The 16,372-nt window shown below is 37.3% G+C and overlaps 4 protein-coding genes across 4 annotated transcripts; 3 read left to right on the top strand and 1 right to left on the bottom strand.

Moving 5' to 3' along the window:
• Nucleotides 1-892: 892 nt before the first annotated feature.
• On the top strand, nucleotides 893-5,625 carry LOC100247106 (aldehyde dehydrogenase family 3 member F1). Its single transcript, XM_002273322.4, has 10 exons — nucleotides 893-1,474; nucleotides 2,197-2,265; nucleotides 2,434-2,530; nucleotides 2,627-2,833; nucleotides 2,928-3,052; nucleotides 3,160-3,264; nucleotides 3,394-3,566; nucleotides 3,699-3,789; nucleotides 3,879-4,028; nucleotides 4,114-5,625. Exons 1-10 carry the CDS (start codon nucleotides 1,241-1,243, stop codon nucleotides 4,348-4,350), a joined length of 1,488 nt encoding a protein of 495 aa, XP_002273358.2. The 5' UTR covers nucleotides 893-1,240; the 3' UTR covers nucleotides 4,351-5,625.
• On the top strand, nucleotides 5,030-5,625 carry LOC100260912 (uncharacterized). The gene has a single exon (XM_002267446.5). The coding sequence runs from the start codon at nucleotides 5,030-5,032 to the stop codon at nucleotides 5,462-5,464; it is 435 nt and encodes a 144-aa protein (XP_002267482.1). The 3' UTR covers nucleotides 5,465-5,625.
• A 1,345-nt stretch (nucleotides 5,626-6,970) lies between these two features.
• On the top strand, nucleotides 6,971-11,658 carry LOC100241967 (glutaredoxin-C3). The gene is made up of 4 exons (XM_002273479.4): nucleotides 6,971-7,229; nucleotides 8,185-8,258; nucleotides 8,350-8,448; nucleotides 11,394-11,658. Exons 1-4 carry the CDS (start codon nucleotides 7,072-7,074, stop codon nucleotides 11,447-11,449), a joined length of 387 nt encoding a protein of 128 aa, XP_002273515.1. The 5' UTR covers nucleotides 6,971-7,071; the 3' UTR covers nucleotides 11,450-11,658.
• Nucleotides 11,659-11,946: 288 nt separating this feature from the next.
• LOC100255843 (probable methyltransferase PMT27) lies at nucleotides 11,947-16,123 on the bottom strand. Its single transcript, XM_002267479.5, has 8 exons — nucleotides 14,218-16,123; nucleotides 13,974-14,123; nucleotides 13,558-13,828; nucleotides 13,351-13,461; nucleotides 13,092-13,266; nucleotides 12,730-13,002; nucleotides 12,458-12,652; nucleotides 11,947-12,368 (listed from the first exon to the last, which is right to left on the bottom strand). The coding sequence occupies exons 1-8, from the start codon at nucleotides 15,640-15,642 to the stop codon at nucleotides 12,152-12,154; spliced, it is 2,817 nt and encodes a 938-aa protein (XP_002267515.2). The 5' UTR covers nucleotides 15,643-16,123; the 3' UTR covers nucleotides 11,947-12,151.
• Nucleotides 16,124-16,372: the final 249 nt, after the last annotated feature.

Below are 16,372 nucleotides of genomic sequence, written 5' to 3'. Positions count from 1 at the left end.
GGCTTTGTTTCTGTTTTTCCTTTCTTTTCCCGGAAAATGAGATTCACGAGAAAAACACAGCAACCTACGGTTAAATAAGATTTTTATGGGATAAATTTGAGACGTACAAGCATTTTCTAATTGATAGAGAATCGTTGCTTACTTCTTGTTTTAGTACTTATGATGAAGATGTAAAAATATTTAGTGAAAATAAAAATAATTTTGATACTTTTAAAATTTAATTAAATAAATATTTATTTTATGCATGACATTTGAGGAAAAACAAAGGTGTTCACATCTTATTGATATATTTAAACATCCTTACAAGTTACATTTAACAAAAGAAGAAAAAAAAACTCTTAAAAATAAAGTTTAAATATGAAAGTTGAAGAGAGCATTCAAGTAATCACGACGAAGACGACAACCAAGCATTCATGTTCAATAATTATATAAACCATCTATGTAAAAAAGAATTTAAAAATGATCATGTTAATGCAAACATGACTTCATTTTAAAACCTAGAAAATATTTTTTAATTATATATTTAGAGTGTGTTTGATAAAAAAATATTTTCTTTTTTTAACATATAAAATTTTTTATCTTTTAAATATTAAAAAAAATAAAAATATTTTTTAAAATCACTATTAAACACATTCTAAATCAATATATACATAGTACGTAAAAAGTTGTTTATCTATAGAAGGGAAAATTCTAGAATAGGGCTGACTATCACAGTGTACTAACAAAAGTGTTTTACAAAAATGTTTCCACAAAAGTTTTTAAATTAAATTTTTTTTTTTGGAAAACATTTTTCTATTAAGTAAGTCTTTTAAAAGTTTTTTTCTTATTATTATTAAATTAAAATGTTTCTAGAAATGTTTCTAAGAGGACAGTATTTTCGATTTGGCTTCTAAAATTGAGCACTCTGATATTTCGCCTTGATCTGTTTGATGGTTAGAAAGGTGAAAACGATCAGGCAAATGAACATATTGTCACCGAATGAATTGTTGGAGCAAGTTGTGACGATATGTAACCTTAGGACAGGTCAGTTCAGTTACACTTCACACCCACCCTCACAGGGCTCGTTACAAAAGCAGGTTCGTCACCACACCCACCATTAATTAATGGGCAGAGGGCGTTGGATGGACGTCAAAGTTTTCAAATTGGAAGGGAGGAAGATGTTGGGTGGTGGCATTTAATGCCCTTATCCAACAGATGAGACACGGCCAACCTAATTCCCAAGCCTAGTATTCATATATTTATGAAGATGACGGGAAGCGGTGTGAATGGAATGATCGGCATGGAAGGGGGTAGGGTGGAGGAGAGCATAGGGGAGCTGAGACGAACCTTCAGAAGCGGAGAAACCCGAAGCGCTGCTTGGAGAAAAGCCCAGCTTAAAGCACTTCTCCAGCTGCTCCGCGACAATGAAAATAAGATCTTCGAAGCGCTTAAACAAGATCTTGGAAAGCATCCTGTGGAATCTTACAGAGATGAGGTAATTTTTTTTTTCCTAATTATTATATCAGATTAATTAACGCTCTTAATATATAATAATCTTACCGGTCCTGTTACATGCATGGTACACTTACTGGTCCCTTTTAATGCACACCTTTCTCCTTCAGTGAAATTACAGTGAAAGCAAGATGGTAAAGTTTGCTGTTACAGTACCGAAAGTACTTTTCTCGATAGTTACTGGCACCATCAAGCGGTGCCTCCCACACAAATTTGGGTTCGGATCCCCTATGTCTTGGAACTTGAATTCCATTTGTTTGTATTTTTTTTGTCTTAATTTGATTTGTTTGTATCTTTATGCAGTCATGTCGGGTTTTGTAGAGCCTAGTTTTGTTTGATCCGGTTTATAGCCGAAAGTTGTACTTCCCCAATAATAGTGATATCCCTGCAATTCCGTGGCCTAGGCAAATTGTCGAACCACGTGTGATTGTTTTTTCTTTGATGTGTTTTTCTCAATTTTTTTGAGTTTCTCATAAGTTGGGAATTCGGCTTAATTCCCTTCAAGAGTTCCATTCATTTGTATCCTTTGGACTTGATCTTATTGGTTTGTTTCCATAACCAGCCATGTCGATTTCATAATATATATTTAATGATTGAGGAGATGGAAGTTGGATAATATTTTCGAAGTAGCGATTCTAGATTTGTTATTAGTACATTGCTAAATCATCTCAGCACTTGACTTATGCTTGATTCACACTGCTTTAGCTTGGGGTTGTGGAAAAATCTGTCAAGTATTCTTTGAGCCATGTGGATGAATGGATGGCCCCCAAAAAGGTATGTGATAATTTCTTTCTGAAACGTCTTGAGGATTGATTTTGGCCAAGTCTTAAATTGGAATGCACTCAACCTTTCTTGTACATATATAGGGATGCCAATATATAGACTATGGAAATGTTAGACTGCCTGATTTCCTGAAATTAATCTGTTTTGCATTGTGGGCAGAGCTCATTGCCCTTGATTTTCTTCCCAGGAAAAGGACAAGTGCTGCCCGAACCACTTGGCCTGGTTCTCATATTCTCGTCTTGGAACTTCCCCATCTGTGAGTCCACTCATTTCTTCACCTTATATATACTTCTGCCTGGTGTATACAATTGGGGAAATACAACCCTCTGAGTTAACTCTCTGCTTGGGACAGCACTGGCATTGGACCCTGTGATAGGAGCAATATCTGCAGGGAACTCAGTGGTTTTAAAACCTTCTGAGCAAGCCCCAGCATGCTCTTCCTTCCTAGCAAATACCATCCCTCTTTACCTGGACAGCAAAGCCATTAAAGTCATTGAAGGCGGAGCAGCAATCAGCCAACAATTACTGCAGCAAAAATGGGACAAGATTTTCTTTACTGGTATCATTTTTTTGTCTATTACCATTCAAATATCCAATTAAGCTAGAGTCTAATTACCATGACATTCTTGCCTTTGGTGGGGTTGCATCTTCAGGGAGTCCATCAGTGGCACGCATTGTCATGTCAGCTGCTGTGAAGCATTTAACGCCTGTTACTATAGAGCTGGGTGGGAAATGCCCTACCATCTTTGATAACCTTTCCAGCCCTTCAGATACAGAGGTTACTAATTCGACTTATATCGCTATTGGAAATATGGCAGTAAAGAAAGAGAGAGATCAGTAGGTACTTACTTTTTTCCTTTGTTTTTGTTCATGTGATGGTCCAAGGTCGCTGTTAAGAGGGTAGTTGGAGGAAAATGGGGGCCGTGCAATGGGCAAGCCTGCATAGGGGTCGATTATGTGCTTGTGGAAGAAAAGTTTGCCTCTCATCTGGTATTAGTTAACGTTACCATTCACTTCCAACTTTTATGTTCACATGCCTCTCTTAATTTAGTGTGGCAGCGATTAGTTGGGATGGCTTCAATGTTCAATTTATGTTCACTGGTTTTTCTTCTGTCTCAGATTGAAATGCTGAAGAAGACCATCAAGAAATTCTATGGTGAAAACCCCAAAGAATTGAAGGACATCTCCAAAATTGTCAATAAGCACCATTTTCAGAGATTGCACAATCTTCTTAAAGAACCTCTTGTGGCGGCTTCCATAGTTCATGGTGGCTTAATAGATGAAGAGAAATTGTAACCACTCTTTTTATGGTTTTTGATAATGAATTGGCAAAGTGGGTGCACTTTGCCTTGTGATATATCCATTGTTGCTCAATTTTTGTTTGTAAACCTCCTCTGTTGTTCTGTTCTTCTCTCTTTTTGCAGATTCATCGAGCCTACAATCTTGTTAGATCCTCCGCTTGATGCCGAGATCATGACAGAAGAAATCTTTGGCCCACTGCTTCCAATAATCACAGTGAGAAACCCACTATACTCTCCTTTGGTCTTGGGAAGTTTTAGTAAGGCCATTGTTCTCTTAAGAAGAGGATATCACTGTTTGTGCAGCTGAAAAACATAGAAGAAAGCATTGAATTCATAAACTCAAGGCCCAAACCCCTAGCCCTCTATGCCTTCACCAATGATGAAGCATTCAAGAGACGGATTCTATCAGAAACATCTTCAGGAAGTGTGACTTTTAATGATATCATTATTCAGGTACTGTAAATTACTTGCAAAGAAATCCAAATTAAAAACAAAAACAAAAATCTAAATTCATTCAATTGTATGATTGCATTGGCAGTTTGTTTGCGACACATTGCCCTTTGGAGGTGTGGGACAGAGCGGGTTTGGGAGGTATCATGGGAAATACTCATTTGACACGTTCAGCCATGAAAAGGCAGTTCTGCGGAGAAGTTTTTTCCTTGAACTTGAGCCCAGGTTTCCTCCATGGAATGATTTCAAGCTAAAATTCATCAGATTGGTTTACAGCTTTGACTACCTTGGACTAATACTACTCTTGCTGGGGCTAAAGAGATAGGAGTGAGATGGAGAAAGCTTTAGCCCCAAATATCAAATACCAGTGCCTTCCAGTTGTATTCCTGTATTCACTGTCTACTTTTATACCCCAAATCATGGCATTGCTTATAAGTATTAACTATGTTACAAATTTGAAAAATGTTCTCTATGGCCTTTGGGGCCCAATTAGAAATTGCAATAAATTATGGTGTCTTTCCTGATTGTTTAAATTTAGAAATTATCTTTTTTTTTCATGTTTCTAGAAATTATGCATCTATTTAGGTATTGAAGAATGATCTATTGTCTAGAACAAAAAGTACGATAGATTATTTTCTATTTTTTATTTTTAAAAACTAAAACAAGGTGTTTCAAAAAAATATGTTTTATTTGTTTTTTTGAGATTTTTTTCTAAAAATCATTATATAAATACTTAAAATGATTAAAAATAAAAATATTAAAAACAGATTAAAAATATTTTAAGTTTTTAAATAAACTTTTATTTTACAAATATCAAATAACAATTTTTATACTTTCAATTGTTTTATTTTAGCCCTATTTTGGTTACTTGACGTGTATTTAAAGTAAAAAATAAAAAAGGAGAAATTTTACAAATTGTACAGCCAGAACTGTAGTGAACATTACGCGTGATTTATTATTTGACGGCATTTGTGTACTTCACAATTGAATTGGGCCTACGGTGGATGGAAACGCCCCTCCCTCATCATCCTCAACTTCTTCGTCGCCGCCCTGGAGTCCACATTTCCACGCTACCAAATCCACAATTCCAGAATATCCGAAACGATGTCGTATTGTCCATGAGAGATCTGCCCCTCTCGCTAATCTCTGCCCGGAGATTCTTCGCTCATCGTTTTCGAGATCCGAAAGCCTCGTGTATCAGAATCCCAGACCTAATGGCGGACGAGTTATCCAAGAACCAACCACTGGAATCCATGGAGAATAGCAACAAGAAAGGGGAGCAACAACCGGAGAAATCGCCGCCGCCGCCTCTGCCGGAGAAGCCGTTGCCGGGTGATTGTTGCGGCAGCGGATGCGTCCGGTGCGTGTGGGACGTGTATTACGAGGAGCTAGAAGCTTACGACGAATATTACAGGAATGAATCCAAGCCCAAATCTTAACCCTCTTAATACTGCTTTCTTCAACAAACTCCAATTACAGATGCGTATTTCTTCATCAGAAATTCTTTTGATGTATAAGGAATCGTTCAATTGATTATCTTAGGATTTATGTCAATCAGATTTGTTGGGAAATGTCGTTGGGAATCTATTCTTGTTCAATATCTACCGTCTTTCTACTCTTTATTCGTCGAAAGAATAGGGTTGAATCGAATTAGAAAGAAAGGGCAAACCTAAGCAAAATGGGATTATGCCAAGAAAAGTAACGCCTTCATCAAACTAAAAGTCTAAATCTATTAATGGCAGACACTCGGTGTTTTCTTTTTCTTTTTCTTTTTTTTAAATAAATATCAATTTTTTATTTTTTATTTTTTATTTTTTAATTAGATTGACAAAGATATCTCTTATAAAGTCTTTGTATTAACGTAGAATAAGAAATCAATGTTTGCTTTCTAAGTATTTGGAGATATTCAAAGTGAGTTTTAAAATAAGAAATTGTAGAAGAAGATATTCTTATCTATTATATTTTCATTCGTATTTTTTAAATTTTAGATTTTCAGTTTTTTTTAATCTTAAAATATTCTATGGCGGTTAAACAAACATCAAAGAGGCCCAATGTGTTAAAGTGTGGTTGCATTGTAGATTGGGCCGTCGGCCCATGGGCTCCCGGAGATAAAGGAGCAGGCCGTGCTAGGCCTAAAGAAACAGCCTGCACGGCCCGCCGTGCCCACTATGTCGGCTCACTTGACCCTTTTAAAATTCACTTTTTACTTTTTATTACATGTCAAATGTCTATAATATCCCTCTTAATATCTATATAACTAATTTTAGGGATAAAAAGGTAAATTAATAATTATTTTTAATTTTTATGTCAATAGTACCCCTCTTAACAACGGCCAATGTCAAGTATAATTATTAGAGGTGTTTAAAGTAATAAAAAGAAATTTTATTTAATAATGAAAAAAACTTAAGAAAAAATGATTTAAAAATTAAATTAAAATTTTTAACAAAGTGGGTGGCCCATGGGCCAAGGCCCGTCGGCACAGCCGGGCCCGACATGATTAGCCCGCAGACCTATGGGTCGTGCTGAGCCATCTTTGTTCCTTGCATGGGCCGCCCGATCTGACATGCTTTTTAAGTGGGCCATGCTAGCCCAACATGTTGGCCCGTAATGACCTAGTCAATATCGAACCATGTCAGCCCGACACAACCCATTGAACACCTCTACAAGAAAATTTACCTCATTTTATATAAAATTAATTGATTAAAAAAGAAAAAAATTAAAACTATATGTAAATGTTTGAAATCATTAAGATATTTATATCAAAAATTAATTATTTTTAAAAAATATATAAAAAAGGTTAAATCCTCTTACCGGTGAATTTAAATAAATATCTTTAATTTTTTTTTGTTAGAATAAGAAAAGAAAAAGGAAAAAAAGAAAAAAAATGAGGATTAGATTTTTAAAATTGAATTTTCGATGGTACCTTTAGGGAAAAAAAAAAGATGTAGGTCCGATACCCTTTTGTTAATCATACAGCCCTTTTAAATATGTCTTTAAAAAACCGCTCTTTTTGAGAAATTCCCAAACTTGAGAGAGAGAAAAGACGATGAAGGCCCGGCATCACAGTGTGGTTCTTGTGATACTGCTGGGTGTTTTGGTGGCAAATGCTCCGGGTCAAACCCTAGCTTCCAATTCAGTTCCAGCCTTCGTGCAAAACACAATCTACGCCAACAAGATTGCCATTTTCTCCAAATCCTATTGCCCGTAAGACTCCTCTGTTCCCTATTACCTATCATCTGTGTTTCAGAATCTTGGGCGCAATTAATGCTATTAAAAATCTAAATCATATCATTTAGACCATTCATTTCTAATTGATTTCTTGTTTAAACGAGTGTTTGATGATTTCTCCCTTTTTCTTTGATTTAGCCTTTGTTTGGTTGCGGGGAAAACTGAGGTGGTTTTCGTTTTGGTTTTATGTTTCCTTAACCTAAATCGTATATGAACTAGAGAAATCATAGCTGGAGGTATTGATTTTTGGCCCGGCAATGATAGAATGATCCGATACGATGATAATATAAAGGAATATTGAACAAGAGAACCAATTCTCTACTACACTTGCTAAAAATCATCCTTTAGTCCTACAACTAGTTTAGAATTTAAGCTCATATTTAGTAGCTTCCTAAGGAAAATGCTAGTTGTTTTCTGCCTGCCTTCAATGACAGAGTAAACTGGTAGATGCTTGTTTGGAATGGCTGAAGGTCTGGAATTCCTTGCCTTGATTATTGGACTGCCTGAAAAGATCACTGGGACTCTGGACATTACTTTGAACTAGAATACATGCACAGTTGTGTGAAGTATTCATTGACGTTAGCTGCCCTGGGTTATTACCCTTATACCATGCTTAGCCTGTAACTGATAAGGATTGTACAATCAGATTCGCTTCAGTAACACAGTGTTAAGTATTATTTCTATTCCTGTACCTGTGAGCTGAATTCAAATTGATTGAACATGGGTAGAGACTCAGAGAAGATCCTGATCTTATCTTAGAAACAATTAAGTGAAGTGTATATGCCTGTGTGTACTGAAGACACACAAGAGCATTTTGTCTCCACATTGCAACCAACTTCATGAAATCACAAGCTGGACATTGTTGTGACATCTCTTTCTCTCAAATTACTATTTGACTATGGTATTGTTTGTTGGTTTTTGTGGAGGGTAGGTATTGCTTGCGGGCAAAGCGCATCTTTAGCGAACTGCATGAGGAACCTTTTGTTGTGGAGCTTGATCATAGAGGTATTTATTAGCTACAATTGTTTGTATTTGCATTGACTTTTATTAATATGTACAAGTGATTTGGAATGGATCTGTTGTCATGAATGTTCAGATGATGGGACTCAAATTCAGAATGTCCTTCTAGATTTGGTGGGTCGAAGCACTGTTCCACAAATATTTGTGAATGGCAAGCATATTGGTGGCTCTGATGGTTAGTCCTCAGCACTCATATTTCTTCATGTTTAACCTCCCTAAGCCTCTAAAATTAGTGTTAATATGCTTTTAAGGCTTATTGGTTGAGGCTTAACCCATGTGAGGCACAAGAAAAGGCCTCAGGGGTTCACAGCCAAGGTATAAGGGTCACAATAGACATTCAATTCTAACCTTGAGACTTGCATTACAATGTGAATCATCGACCCAACATGTCAACCAAACAAAATTTGTGATGAAATTGATGGATGAAGATGGATCACACATGCATGCATGTTTTTCTTTTGTTGCTCTATAGGTATTGAATTTCTAAAACTTTACATGGTTCCTTTCGGTAGTCTAGGCTATATTGGCTAATAAATGCTTATAAATGCATAATTGACCAAAAATAAGGTTGATGCTTAAACTTGCATTTAAACTCGATAAGATACAAAATATATGTGTTTTACCATTTAAGTTGTTTGTTCCCAGTTATGCAGGTGCCTTTTTAAGTTGCTTATTCTAAATTCGGTGTAAGTTTCCATTTTTTCTTTATGAAGCCCATACTTGAAATTTTGTATTGAATATTATTTAAAAAAAAAAACAAACAAAACCTAAACTGATTATTCAGTTTCATTGAGATGCAATATCTCAACTTAGTTTCATAATCTTCATTACAATTTCAATTTATAATGCTAGGTTCCGGTTATGCAGATGCCATTTTTAAGTTGCTTATTTCAGATTCAGGCATTTTTTTTTAATAAAAATATAAATAAGTTTTTTGCATGAATTAAATAGGACTAATGAGGACCATCACTTTATAATGACAAATATACAAGAGCAAAATGTATTCTTAGCTGGTGTTCTTACCTCGTCCATTCTCTCTTCCCTTTTCTAATGTGCAATCTGTAGACTATTCTATGAGGTAACATGCAAAGAGAGCAAGAATGCATCCTACTTGTGCACTTATGATATTCTTGTTCCAGTGCAAACCACAATAGCAAATAAGAATATAAACAAAACTAACATAAGAAATAATAAAAATTCAAGGCAAATAAGAAAAAGAACAAGACTAACACAAGAAACAAGAAAATGTTAGGTTTGATGATCATACGCCCTTCAACCACATTAAAAACGGTGGCAAATGTGTTCTTTTCTTTTCCAATTTGCAATGATAGCAAATAAGAAAAGAACAAGACCAATAAAAAGAAATAAAAAAATTCAAGGTTGATGGTCATGCCCCTTTTGCAATGCCCTAAAAAATCAATGTTATATATATATATATATATTTTCTAATGGCTCCTTACATCAAGATGTGAATCACAGCAAGACCCACAACTGAAATAGAAACAAGGGTACCTATTTAATATTTTATCACATCATACTTTGTAGCTTCTAACTGAGCCCTTATCACAGTAGTGACTTTGTTAATTTCATACCTGTGTTACAATGCATGTCATTGTCCTATGAAGAAGTATAAAAAGGATATATCCTTACGTCATATGAGGAAAAAATTGTTGCAAAGTATCTCTGTGAAACCAGACCTTAGTTCATTTTCAGGGACATCATTTTTCTCTCTTGTAACATGAAACTGAGAAACTTCAAAGTGATATAGAAAAGATGCGCAGTGAACTAAGGTCTGGTTTCATAGAGATACTTTGCAACAATTTTTTCCTCATATGACGTAAGGATATATATTTTTTATACTTCTTCATAGGACAATGACATGCATTGTAACACAGGTATGAAATTGGCAAAGTCACTGTTGTGATAAGGGCTCAGTTAGAAGCTGCAAAGTATGATGTGATAAAATACTACATAGGTACCCTTGTTTCTATTTCAACTATGGGTCTTGTTGTGATTCACATCTTGATGTAAGGAGTTTAGCGAATTATGCCATTAGAAAAAAAATATATATATAGTATTGATTTTTTAAGGCATTGCAAAAGGGGCATGATCATCAACCTTGAATTTTTTTATTTCTTTTTATTGGTCTTGTTCTTTTCTTATTTGCTATTATTGCAAACTGAAAAAGAAAAGAACACATTTGCCACCGTTTTTAATGTGGCTGAAGGGCGTATGATCGTCAAACCTAACATTTTCTTGTTTCTTGTGTTAGTTTTTTTTTTTTCTTATTTGCCCTGAATTTTTATTATTTCTTATGTTAGTTTTGTTTTTTTTTCTTATTTGCTATTGTGGTTTGCACTGGAACAAGAATATTATAAGTACACAAGTAGGATGCATTCTTGCTCTCTTTGCATGTTACCTCGTAGAATAGTCTACAAATTGCACATTAGAAAAGGGAAGAGAGAATGGAAGAGGTAAGAACACCAGCTAAGAATAGATTTTGCTCTTGTATATTTGTCATTATAGAGTGATGGTCCTCATTAGTCCTATTTAATTCATTCAAAAAAACTTATTTATATTTTTATTCAAAAAAAAAATGTCTGAATCTGAAATAAACAACTTAAATGACACCTACATAACCGGAACCCAGCATTATAAATTGAAATTGTAATGAAGATTATGAAACTAAGTTGAGATATTACATCTCAATGAAATTGAATAATTGGTTTTGTTTTGTTTTTTTTTTTAAATAATATTCAATACAAAATTTCAAGTATGGGCTTCATATAGAAAAAATTGAAACTTACACTGAATTTGGAATAAACAACTTAAAAGGCACCTGCATAACTAGGAACAAACAACTTAAATGGTATCTGCATAAACTAAGTTGAGATATTACAATTGCATTTAATTTTTTTTTTCTTCCTATATTTTACAATTTAATTTTGTAAATTCTCACTAATTTATGATACTTAATCCTTATTATCCTCACCAGGACTGCATCTGTTTTGCCTCTTTCATCTTTTAAAATTTAAGATGAAACTTAGCATTCATTCAATACTCTTTCTTCATTGTTTTAACCATTCTCTTTTTTTTTTTTTTTTTGTGGGTGTAATTCAGACCTCAGAAATGCAGTCCTGAGCGGTCAGCTGCAGAAACAACTCGGTACAAGTTGATGAAATAACAAGGGGAAGCACAAGAATTTTAGATGAAGCTTCCATATAGTGATTGTAGAAGCTTTGTGGAGCTTGAAGGTAACTTCTGAGGATTGTGAAATTTGAACCAGATCCTATTGCAACATTTTGTATTTGGGGTTCTCAGATAACAACTCATGTTGATGTAATGTTGACTTTGCTCCATCCAATGGAAAAACTTGTTATATTTATAGCTTTTGCTGCGGAGCAGTTGTCAATTTGAACCTAGGAAGATTTCTTTTGCATCTAAAAAATGCTGGGGTTGCAAAGATAGGGTTGCATTGCACCTAGCTTTATGTTTTGTAGTCAATGTCAAGCAAGGCTTCTTGATTTTGCACCCACTTGGTGGAAGAGAATGGAGATGGATATCATGGTGTAGAATGTAGAACCAGCAATCAGAAATAGACAACCCATGGAATGAACTAACACTTTAACACCCTACATAACCCTAGGGTTGAGAAAATTCTGCAAACTGGCCAGTCATGAACAATACTTTGCATTGCTTACATATAGTATCACAGTTTTACATGCAACTGACAATGGTCAGTAACAAATACAATTTACTAGCTGCATATTATAACAATAATATTACAATCCAAAGTAAAGCATTGGTACAGAGTTGTCAAAATGTCAAGAATGTCTGCCTGTAAACTATGCTAGAGCTCCATATAAGTGGTAAATGCTTCAGGAAGAAGCCACATGTATGTCTGGCCGCCAATAGGATTTCTGTGCGCTGAGTATTCCTTCTTGGTCTTTGGAGAAGGCTAGATGGACCTCCCAATGCAGAGATTTCAACAGGTTCTCCACTTCCCCAATTGCGCTGGACTCATCTCTCACAATCAATTTACCTCCAGGTCTCACTATTCTATCGATCTCTGCCATCAACGGAGCAATTTTGCACCTGCAAAAACCGGTTTAAGCTAAGATGGTAATGTGCTATGTTGAGATTCTCTCTTTTTAAGAGAAAAAAACCAGGAAGATATATCCCACCTCTTTTTCAGCTTTGAGAAAAGATGATCAGCATGCAGCAGATCATAGGTTCGAGGATATGTGCTGAAGGATTCGCACCAGTCATGATATATTCCAAAGAGACCCCGCTCGTAGATTATGGGAAGTGTATCTGGAGAATCTATGTTCACCACATTTAAGACCCACACCTTGAGGTCCTTCAGTGCCGCTGCAAACCTGTACACAGGTATCACTTCTCAGTTGTATATAAATTTGTGCAGGATTGAGCAAAATGCCCGTTTAATGAACTTTACCCTCCATAAACAGCTCTCATGTCCATGACGTTTCTGACGTTGGACCAGCTGATGCCCAGTCCATTAAGATAAGACTTGTTCACCACTCGCTTCCAGTGTTCATAGTCCGATGCGAAATCATCAGGAGCTGGCCTTCCATATATTCCCATCTGCGCTTTGTTTAACCAGTATGGACTTACCTGCAGTCTACGCGGCCATTCCTCAGGCCACCGTGTTCCTCTCTCTGCTCCATCAACTGGTGCCCGATGCATGCATGCCTGCAGAGGCACATACCTGAAAATATGACACACCAGAAAATGAAGTCACCGATCCTATTACCAGTTGAGATGTGGAAAGGTTCTTGTTACCAAATGGAACTGTACCAGGCTGCATTCGGATCATCATCGGTTTTACACATTGGAGGACGCTTGTGCTTTCTTTGGTCATAACAAACATTGGAGGTAGGTTTGCGATAGATGGCAGCACCTACAGAATTCAATTTATCCCTGTTGATGCTCACAAGCTCCCAACACATGGACATTGTGAGTGCTGACATCTCTAGAAAAAAAATTAGAAATATACAGTCAACTTTTTGTAATTTGAGCTGAAATGAGTTTCCAAGAAGAAATAATCATATCCTACCTTTCCATATCTCAACATCTTCTTTAAGCTTTTGGTATACAGGGGTGGCTGACCATACAAAATAACCTCCAGGACGCAGAACCCGGTTCAGTTCCAAGAGAAGAGTACCACCTTCATGGAGGTTCAATTTAATTTGTTAACAACAATGGCCAAGAGAAAAAAGCTAGAAATTAAACCATTAAAGTAGTTCAAATGATTAAGCAGAACCTTCTACATGCCATGGGACTCTACAACGCGCACAGTGCACAACATCAAAGACCCTGCTTGGAAATGGCAGGCGCTGAGATCCCATCACGGCAGAGATAGCAGGTATTCCCCTTTCGAGGGCGAATTGAACTTGAGCTTCATGTTCGTCCTTGGGTGCAAAAGACATTGTAAGCACGTCTCTTTCGAAAAGATAGCCGCCAAAGCTGGCAACCCCGCAGCCAACGTCCAATATTACCCGAGTGCGCTTCCCCCATGCAATATCAGGTACCGCCTGCAATCAACAACATGGACATTGATGTTCTTCTATTCGGCAGTCAAAATTAACTGTTGCTAATGAAATTGATGAAGTTCATACAACAGCATAAATAACAAATAATGCCATGAATTGAGGTCAGTGGTGAACGCTGCCACCTTACTTTTTCAATAAAATCAATGTAGTGCATGGCTCCGTGAATGAATTGTGTTCCACCGCCAGGGAAAGTGAGGAACTCCCCAGTCACCTTCACCCAGTTCTGGTGCCCCTTCACCTCTGCCAGAAGGGTGTGAGGAACATTGTGATACCATATCTGCCGGACCAACAGAGTAATATAGAAAGTTACAAACCCAAGTGAATAGGAGAAATCAATTCATATCCAAGGGCTCAAATATCATGGTTCATACCTTATCTCTGCTTTGGGGCCACTCAACTGGCGACTTGTACATCTCCGGCAGTGGCACCAGGCATGCGGGTGGCTCCTCTGGGCAATGCCTCTCACGATGCTCGTAGTGTTTCCTACCATGTAATGTCATTATTGCTTTCTCGTTGTCCAAACAGGGAATATAGTCTGGGCCTGCTGTTTCATTGCAGAGCTGCCAAGTGTAGCCATAGATAGTCCCATCTGGCCCATCCTTCCTTCTCTCCTTTTGATTCTCGGATTGATCCGCCTGAGTTGACCAGGACTTCTTTGATTCTTTAGACTCTATAGGGATCCCAGAGCTTTCCCCGCTCTGGAAAGAAATGGTCGAGCTGGAGGAAGGAGCCTTATCTTGAGTTGTTGTCTCCTGTTTGGCTTCTTCGTTGGAATTTCTCTGTTGCTGGTTAGATTCTGATTGGGTTTTTTTATTTTCAATTTGCGCTTTCTTCTCGTCTGTTGTTTGTGAAGATTCTTGGTCCTGTGATGCGAGTTGAGATTGTTGGGGTTCCTCATTTTGTTGGGTTTCATGACTTGTTACCTCTTGAATCTCTGGCTGTGATGATTCCTGCAGCGTTTCATCACTCCTGGTGTCTGAATTTTCCTGTTCTTGTTTCTGCTGATGCTCTTGTTGTTGCTGCTGCTGTAATCGTTGTTGTTGATCTTCCTCTGTAATCTGGTTTTGAGATTCTTGCGAGTTTTCCTGACTCTCAGCTTCACGCTTTTCAACTTCTGCCTCGAGCCCATTTTTTTCTTCAGATTTATTCTCGTCAACCCCCTGATTTACATTGCTTTCTTCATCTTTCGTTTGCTGTGTTTCCTCAGCTTCAGAATTTTTCTCAGCGATTCCTTGGGCCAGTTGGTTCTGAGTCAGGGCACTTTCCTCAGACGCCTGAGTCTCATATTCTTTCTGCTTCTCTTCCTCTTCAGCAGATTCTTTTCTCTGTATCTCAGGTGGGTTCTCTTCAACAACAGTCGCATTCTCCTCCTCATTCTTGTTATCTCCACTAGTTTCCTGCTCAGGTTCTTGTTTTTCATTGTTTTCTTCCCCAGCTTCCACATTGGGGGTTTCCTCGGATTTCAGTTTATCTTCCTGAGACTTGTCATCCTCATCGTTGGTAGCCTGCAAGGGCTTGGTCTCATCGGACTTGATGGCATCATCGGGAAGATCCCCTTCAGTGTCTTCGTATACAGGAGGATCTCTTCTGTCACTAGGCTTAGAAAGGTGGCGTTCACCGGAGGCAGAAAAAGAGGAAGTGGTGGAGGTGCGGGCGGTGGTTTGAGGAGAAATAATGGAATTGGAGGTTAACATCCATAGACCCAAGACACACAAGGCTACAAAAACTACTGTTGTGACCGTTGACGTATAAGAGCCAGAGGTCGAACGCTTACTACGTGCCTTGCCTACAGCCATTTTGGTCAGACAGAAAAGGGGGGATTGAGAAATGAGAGAGTTTTTTGTGAAGGAAAATGAGCAATAAATTGAATTGACGTAGATAAGAAAGAAAACAGGGAGAAGTTTCAGTTGGGTTTGTGGAGGAAAGATGAAATCTGGTTTGAAAGAAATTTTCTTTGTTGGAAAATATCAAAGATCCGAGGGAGTCGGAGAAGGGAATGGGTTACCCAATTTTCTGGCAAAGTGAATGATGCTACATATTTCAAGATTGGTTCATCTTACGTTGACTCAAAGAAATATTGAGAAAGAGAGGCAAGTAGGATGCCATCGAGATCCACATTCCTGTTTCGTTGACTTCAGAAATGTTGGACATTTGTTTCACAATCACGTCAAATGAATCGGTTGAATTTGAATTTGAATTAGAATTAACGGTAAACCCAATTCAAATTATTTCAACCCACCCACCGAGCTGCCTTCCTTAGACTCATTAACACGAACCCTGACCCGTAGATTTTGGGCGCAGGGTCCAGATACCCAAAACTATTTTGTCTTAACCCGTTCTGATTTTGGGCTGAACAGACGGGTTGCAGCCCAACTCAAATCAAGTTCCCACAGTTGGTGATTCAAGACCATTCTACGGCGATGATGTGAAGCATTCACGAAATCTCAAGTTGGGCTACAAGAGGTTTTCAGTCATAAAAAGGAAACCCAATTAGGAACTGGCTTTGGGGGCCTAAACTGTTTATCA

Source organism: Vitis vinifera, chromosome 4 (assembly GCF_030704535.1).
Source record: "Vitis vinifera cultivar Pinot Noir 40024 chromosome 4, ASM3070453v1".
NCBI classification, from domain to species: domain Eukaryota; kingdom Viridiplantae; phylum Streptophyta; class Magnoliopsida; order Vitales; family Vitaceae; genus Vitis; species Vitis vinifera.
Note: the sequence above shows the minus strand (reverse complement) of the source record. Positions and strands in the feature narration are given on the sequence as shown.

Bases quoted from the DNA above. Each gene is read 5' to 3' on its own strand.
- LOC100247106 (XM_002273322.4), top strand. From the start codon at position 1,241: ATGAAGATGACGGGAAGCGGTGTGAATGGAATGATCGGCATGGAAGGG. The intron at 2,266-2,433 runs GTATGTGATAAT...CATTGTGGGCAG, and splicing joins AATGGATGGCCCCCAAAAAG to AGCTCATTGCCCTTGATTTT. The intron at 3,265-3,393 runs GTATTAGTTAAC...CTTCTGTCTCAG, and splicing joins AAAAGTTTGCCTCTCATCTG to ATTGAAATGCTGAAGAAGAC.
- LOC100260912 (XM_002267446.5), top strand. From the start codon at position 5,030: ATGGAAACGCCCCTCCCTCATCATCCTCAACTTCTTCGTCGCCGCCCT.
- LOC100241967 (XM_002273479.4), top strand. From the start codon at position 7,072: ATGAAGGCCCGGCATCACAGTGTGGTTCTTGTGATACTGCTGGGTGTT. The intron at 8,259-8,349 runs GTATTTATTAGC...ATGAATGTTCAG, and splicing joins TGTGGAGCTTGATCATAGAG to ATGATGGGACTCAAATTCAG. The intron at 8,449-11,393 runs GTTAGTCCTCAG...GGTGTAATTCAG, and splicing joins GCATATTGGTGGCTCTGATG to ACCTCAGAAATGCAGTCCTG.
- LOC100255843 (XM_002267479.5), bottom strand. From the start codon at position 15,642: ATGGCTGTAGGCAAGGCACGTAGTAAGCGTTCGACCTCTGGCTCTTAT. The intron at 14,124-14,217 runs GTATGAACCATG...TTGGTCCGGCAG, and splicing joins GGCCCCAAAGCAGAGATAAG to ATATGGTATCACAATGTTCC. The intron at 12,369-12,457 runs GTGGGATATATC...CGGTTTTTGCAG, and splicing joins TTCTCAAAGCTGAAAAAGAG to GTGCAAAATTGCTCCGTTGA.